Source organism: Calypte anna, chromosome 5 (assembly GCF_003957555.1).
Source record: "Calypte anna isolate BGI_N300 chromosome 5, bCalAnn1_v1.p, whole genome shotgun sequence".
Classification (NCBI taxonomy): Eukaryota; Metazoa; Chordata; class Aves; order Apodiformes; family Trochilidae; genus Calypte; species Calypte anna.
In genome coordinates, this window is record NC_044250.1 from 11,404,141 (window position 1) to 11,411,373 (window position 7,233).

At 43.9% G+C, this 7,233-nt stretch overlaps 1 protein-coding gene across 1 annotated transcript; it reads right to left on the reverse strand.

Moving 5' to 3' along the window:
- Positions 1-559: 559 nt before the first annotated feature.
- KCNJ11 (potassium inwardly rectifying channel subfamily J member 11) lies at positions 560-4,231 on the reverse strand. The gene has a single exon (XM_008504817.2). It carries the CDS (start codon positions 3,725-3,727, stop codon positions 2,525-2,527), a length of 1,203 nt encoding a protein of 400 aa, XP_008503039.2. The 5' UTR covers positions 3,728-4,231; the 3' UTR covers positions 560-2,524.
- Between the last annotated feature and the right edge of the window lie 3,002 nt (positions 4,232-7,233).

Genomic DNA, 7,233 nt, shown 5'->3' on the forward strand with positions numbered 1-7,233 from the left:
TCTTGTAAAAGAAGAGACTTAAAAGATGGTCCTGAACACAGCCCAGCTCATCTCACAGTGAACAAAGAGAATTTTCTACCTCTCTCCAGCACAGATTTCCCTAAGGAAAAAAGAGGCTTGCATCTGTCTCTGAAAATAGTTGCATGGTAGTGCTGCTGAATTTGCTTCACATTAAGGTCAAATCTTGACAAGATCTTTAAAATGGTACCAGAGCTGAAGAGGTTTTATGCAAGAACCTTAAGGCATATCTTATACATTGAAATAAGATAAAAAGGAGGCTAAGGAGAAGCCAACAGCTTCAAGTCACTGGAAATCTAACTCTAATTAATTTTATCTGTGACTTTTGTAAGAAGAGAGCAATAGTATTGTGGCAACTAATGAAGAAGAATGAACTTTCAAAGGAACAAATGTGTCACTGAGATGCAAATAGCTCTACTGTAAGTGCCCTTCCGATGGCTGATGGAACAGAAGCAGTAAAAGGGAAAGCTGGAAAAAAATGTGACAATTCGACTCAGCCTTACAGAAGAAATTTAATAATTTAATTATTCCCTACTTTAAAAAAAATAGGATTTCTTAAGATTACAAATTTCCAAATTTCCTTTCATGACTTGTTAATGCTATTTTGACTGTCTTTCTCACTATGAAACACATACCACCTTTTTAGAGCTATTCACAGAATGGTATTGGTGAATTGTGAATTTGGAAACTGAATAGACATTTAGTCTTTTAACTTACAGTCCCATAATGCTGATTATGTATTTCGGAAAACTGGAACACATAATTATTGAAAACAGAACTACTATTTTATAATTTTAAAACAACATTTTGTTATATGCAAACGTTATTTAATTTTATTATAGATGGCTGAAAATATTCTGTAGTCAATATGGAAGTTTTGTAACAGTTCTGAATGAGTTTTTCATACTGTTACACTGACAATGCACCAAAATTTGCCCTATTACTGCCACACAAACAATTTCAGGTGTCTGCTGTGAGCTACATAGTGCAAGAATTGATACTGTAACCTCTTCAAAGAGTTAAGTTTGAAAATAACCTTACAGCTTGTGTAGCCAGGTGTTGGACCAGTTCTGTAATGCCTTTAGAGGTTTTACATGGACAATACAACCTTTGTATACTTGAGTGGCAGTTTGCCCTGTAAATAGCACTCTGTAGTTAATACTGCTGCTGTCTCCTAATAACCCTGCATAGAAACAAAACCACTAATGGTGGTACCAATACCCCCAGAGGATTTGCAGCAGTGTGCTAAGGGGATGCTCCTGCTGTTACGCTGAAACAGAGGGGGTGAACATGGCTACTTTGTATTTGCTGGTAAATATCAGATCTCGAATTTAGTGAAATAAAACAAGGCCAGCACTGGCTGTGCAGGGAGATCAGGATGTAAATGGAAAGGGAATAATTTCCTCAGCAGGCGTATGCTTTATGACACAGCATCCCAGAAGTGACCACACTGTCTTACGTATCCCTCTTCTCCCTAAGCACAAAAACCTTTGCTTCTTTTACAAAAGGGAAAGGACTGAAAAGTTTTGCCTACTGCATGCATTTATAATTTCAGCATTCAGCACTGCCCTCTCATTTAAAATATCTAATTCTATTTATACTCCCTGATTATCTAACAGAATTCATTCTGACCTAAGAGAGATATTTATTTTTTTACTGCTTATTGCCATGTAGCTCTGTGGGGGAAGATGTTGCTTCTGTTCATTTAGACAATTAGAATGCAGAATTCTTCCTATTTAGAATTAATTGCAGTAGTATACTAGCTGCTACTATCTTTAAAGGCAAAGCATTGCTTACTATCAGAAATGTAGAGTCCAAAAGGGTATTCCTGAATGTTTTATTTTGCAAGTGAAAAGGGTTTTAAAATAAACAAAAGTAAATATTCAAATACATTTGATATTGCATGTGGTAGGACTGGCTCCATAAAATACAGTATGGATGAAGCAAAGCTGTCAGTTAATTTCTTTGAGACACAGAGTATAATACATAGACACTTTGAGATCTGCTCTTGTGTCATACATAACGTTGCCTGACCTTTCTGCTATAATTTAAATCCAGCCTACTTTATTAATTATTAATATTTTGTTTTCCTATATTTGCTGTTCAATTTAGAAAAAAACCCAAACAGTTAAAAACTACTGACTCTAGGACACTGCAAGACCCTAATTACTGAAAACTCTGAAGAGAAATATACATCTATTTTTTTTAAGAAAATGTCATTACCTGCAGATTAATCAATGCAAAATGATCGTGCAATTAAATAGGACAGTCTGAATTGAAATTTAAAGCTGCAGACCATGATCTTTCTACTCCAAGTGCTGCTGGAAATCTCACACACCTTTAAAAAATCTGTAATTAGCTTTAGATTTATCCCACAATAAATAACACCAGAACATACCTTGTGCTACCAACCTGAATTTAAAAAAAAGTAAGAGGCCACCTCAGTGTTTTGAGTTTATGAGATCTCTGACACAAAGCCCTAACTGAGTTTCCCAGTCATACGGCATCAGGAAGGCTCTTCACTTATGGTAAACTTGGGCTTTAGCTTGACAGACCTCTTCCTTATTGTGCCTTTAGGGGACAATGGCATGGTGTCCATAATGCTTTTGTCCTCCTCCAGCTGCCTAGCAGTGCATGAAGGGGTGGGAACTTTCACCGTGTTACCAAATTTAGAATAGTCCACAGAGTATCGCCCATCTTCCTCTGCCACGATGGGTACAAACCTTTGGCCCCAGAGGATTTCATCCGCCAGGTAGGAGGTTCTGGCTTGAGTGGTGATGCCAGTGGTCTCCACCACCCCTTCCAAGATGACAATGATCTCCAGGTCCTCGTGGTGGTGAAGGTTCAGGGGGGAGATGTCGTAGAGGGGGCTGTTCTTGTCTATCACGTGGTAGATGATGAGTGGGGAAACAAGAAAGATGCTGTTGCCCCCCACAGGGTTCTCCATCTGGATGTCAATCTGGTTGAGGGGCACCACCTCCCCCTCCAGGCTGGCAGTCTTCTTCACCACCTGCATGCGGATGGTGGCGCTGATGATCATGCTCTTCCGGAGGTCACCCACCCGCAGCATGAAGCAGAGCTTCCCTTCCCGCAGGGCGATGACCGCGTGCTTGCTGAAGATGAGGGTCTCAGCCCGGCGGTGGGCCTGCGAGGTCTTCATGAAGATGCAGCCCAGCATGATGGCGTTGATCACCAGCCCCACGATGTTCTGCACGATCAGGACCAGGATGGCAGCCGGGCACTCCTCCGTCACCATGCGTCCCCCGAAGCCAATAGTCACCTGCACCTCGATGGAGAAGAGGAAGGCAGAGGTGAAGGAGTGGATGCTGGTCACGCAGGGCACAAAGGTGTCCGGGCCCCCCGCCGCCCCCTCTCCCAGATCACGCTGCAGCCGGGTGCTGTGATCCAGGTCTCCGTGGGCGAAGGCGATGAGCCACCAGATCATGCCAAAGAGCAGCCAGCTGCAGAGGAAGGACATGGTGAAGATGAGCAGCGTGTGGGGCCACTTGAGGTCCACCAGGGTGGTGAAGACGTCCTGAAGGAAACGTCCCTGCTCCCGGATGTTTTTATGGGCCACGTTGCAGGCACCGTTCTTCCCCACAAAACGCGCCCGCCTCTCCCGGGCGCGATACCGGGCATGATCCGGCACATCCTCCGCCAGCCGGGTCAGCACGTATTCCTCGGGGATGATCCCCTTCCTCGACAGCATGGTTCCGTTCCGCCGCTCCGCCGCTCAGCACCACCCCATGCAGCCGCCACTCCGCCGGAGGCGGGAGTGAGGGGAGGACGGCCGCGCCGCGGGGGCCGAGCGGGTGTACGGCGCCGCCGCAGCCCCCGCCGGAGCCGGTCTCGGCAGCGCGGCGGAGGAGAGGTGGAGGGGCCTTCGGTGGCCACCAGGCGGCGCCGCCGAGGCCGGGAGCAGCCGAGCCCGGCCCCGGCTGCTCCCGGCCTCGGTATTGCGGTTCCCGGAGCCGGTACCGGTCCGTAGGCGAACCCGAGTGAGAGGAGCGAGAAGGGCTGAGGCGTTTGCGCGCGCGCGTGTCTGTGCGCGGAGGAGCCGCGCGCGCCTCCGCCTAACGGCCGCTGAGCAACGGGCGCAACGGGAGGCGGTGAAAAAGCGTTGGGCGCCGCTCCTCAGCCCTGTGGGAAAGGAAGGGAAGGAAAGGGAAGGGGGGAACAGCAGAGTCCCGAATTGCTGCTCCCTGGTCAGCGCTGGGTGCGTTTCTTTACCTTTTTACATCAGATTTGGGTTTGTTGGATTTTTGGTTGGTTTGTTTGCTTGTTGGAATTTGTTTGGTTCCCTGAGGAGGAAAGGGAGGTCGGGTTCGGGCTGTGGTGGTGTGAGCGATCCCCTGTCCCCAGCCTCACTCTCTGCAAATATTTGTTCGAGTTTGGGTTTGCTGCCAGCGTTTGGCTTCCATTAACAGCTTCGTGGGATGGTGTGGCTTCAGGTCGGGCAATTATTCTGTGATACAGAAAACAAAATGGTGCTGGGGATTTTTTTTTAAAGAGATCTTAAAAAAATAATCCCAACCAATTCAGAAATTCAGCTATTCATTTTTCTGTAAGTAGGAGGAAAGCATTCATCCAGTAAATCAGGCAGGCAGTGGCAGGAAATTTGTGTTAAGGGGCCAAGTCCAAGGACATCATGGTTAAACAGGGACTTGGAACTAGAGGCTTCCCCCTTACAAAATTTGCTAAAGTTATTTGGCCTTGACTAAGGGAGGCTTTTCTGACATAAAGAACTCATGAAATGATTTCAGCTGCAACTGCTCAGGAAAATGCCCGCAGTCCAAACTGCACTAAATGTTGCAAACAAATGATCCATCCACAAATGGGTAACTCACAGTGACATGAACTTCCAGACAGACCTCAAATTCACCAGAAGAGGTGACAAAAGGGAGCAGGAAGTGAGAACCTGTGTGTGTGTCAGGAGGATGTCTGAGTGCAGGTGTATAATGATGTATCTTTGTGGCAGGATGCATTATTTAGAAACATTCTGTTGTGACTGCTCCACCGTTTAAATAGCAATATTATAATTCATGTGTTTACCGACTCTGTTTTAAGGATTTTGTTTCTATGTCAGTTTAGACACCATAGTTGTAGAGTTGCTAAAACACCCCAGGGTAGTTTGGATAAGAGTTTTTTCTTTAATGCTGGTGGATTTATGATTATATTTTTCTAATTGTATGTGTCTATGAACTTTGCCTTCAGTTGTGGCTCTGTGTGCTTTGGTATGCACTGTAAGAGGTTATTGGCATTATTTGCCTGTGCAGAGCAATTGCCCACTTGATGGTTGGGAGCCAGCCAGCTAGGGCTGAAGTTGACTTTCACCACCTACAGCTACTTAATGTGACCTACCTAGGGATTTCAGAATAGTTTAAGTAATCACTCTGAGCTCTTTGATCAGTTGTTATAGGTCTTGTTATTAAATGATTACTACTACTTCAGACTCTTATGTACTTTATTTGTGTGAATAGTTTTATCTCCCTGGATACATCCATTCCTTCTGGAGGAGTCAGTTTCCCAATACTCCATGCTTTCTCTTTTTCTGGATTGCCTTTCTTGCTGCTTTGATAAATTAAAATGACAATAAGGTGCCCTGCCACCTGGCTGAGCTTAGCCAAAGATACTTTCCTTTCCTAAACATTTTTTGTGTGCTTGCTGTGAATGTCTTCTGCACCTACACTTTTACTTCGTTAAGTACATGATTTTATATACAAATTACCTTAAAAAAATATTGTAACTTTTATACTCTTCTTTCTAAACTTTTAAAAACAAACCCAAATGGATGAAGTAATTTGAAGATTTACTTGTCAAAGACGTATTCCTTCTGTGGATGGCAGCTCATAATTACTTCCATAATTTTGAAGTGAGCATGAAGAGGCTCTATAATATCATGCAGTATTCACTGGTAATATTCCACACTCTTCTGCAGAAATGGGAATAGGCATTCAAGAGGCAGTCATGCCTTTCATGCCGTTTTTCCTTCGTCTTTTCTAACCGTTATCTTATTCTGTACCTTTTCCTCCAGGGGGCGGTAGCTACATGAATGTAGAATGAAAAAACAAACGTGTATTTTAGAGGGAAAGATAAACTGTTTCACAGTCTGGTGCTAAGAATGACCCATGGAGCCTACTACAGCAAGTGTTGCATGAATGTGCTCCCCAGATTGGTTTTAGGAACGATGAACTCTATAGAGCTAGAAATGCATTTCTTTGTTTCCACTCTTTGTTATGCCATTTCTTTTCCTTCACTTCTGAGCTCTTGGCCGAGATGGGACAACAAAGCAAGTGGCTGCTGCTGAAGAATTTCAGCAGCAGAATTAAAAGAAGCTCTGTCTTTGTGGATCAAGTGACAGATACTTGAAAGAAAAAAAGTGACAGATCTTCTGAGTGAGCCAACATATTTGTGCTAAGAGCTGCTGAACAAACTAGGCTCAAAGGAACAAACAGTCCCACTCTGTGGTTTTGAATCATGAACAGTTAACTTTTTTTCACCTGTAAATAGGTTTTACATTTTAAAACTGCTCCCTGCCCTGACTTAACCTAATTTTAGTGGTTATCAAAGAAGTATAACTGTTAAATTAAAATGTAGTTGGCACCATGGTATTATTCTGCTTTTAGTAGCAGATGTTTCAAAGACTACAGCATTAGCCTAACATGAATTAACCTCACAAATCACCTTGCTGGATGAGTGGCTGGGCAGGAGAAAAGACATTGGAGTTGGTTAAAACCAGAGGGGAAGGCATGAGCAGAGGTGGGAAGAGGGCTAATGCAGCAAGCACGCTGTGCTTCCTGGCCTTATAAGTAAAGAGAGTTCCCTTGGAAATAAGTGGAACAGAGTGAAATGGCCACGCTGAAACAAGAAGATAAATGCTAAGAAGGTTTTTGTATAATGGGAACATTAATAGAGAGCAAACAAAATAAATCAAACCCTGGTTACATCTCCATGAGCAGCCTATTCACTAACATATTCAGGGCTGAGCTAAGTCTTATCCCAAAGGAGAAATGAAAGTCTGGACAAGGCTTCTCTGGGGCTATCTTGCACCCATTTTAGTTCAGCACTTGGCTTACTAATGCTTCATTGCCATACAAAATACATTTGCCAGCCTGATTCAATAGCAACTTCTGGAAAGCCCATCTTGAGGCTACAGGTTTAATGACTCAGATAATAGCAGTGAGCCTCCCACCACAGAATAATTTTCTTCAGTAC

Coding starts and splice junctions, on each gene's coding strand:
- KCNJ11 (XM_008504817.2), bottom strand. CDS start 3,727: ATGCTGTCGAGGAAGGGGATCATCCCCGAGGAATACGTGCTGACCCGG.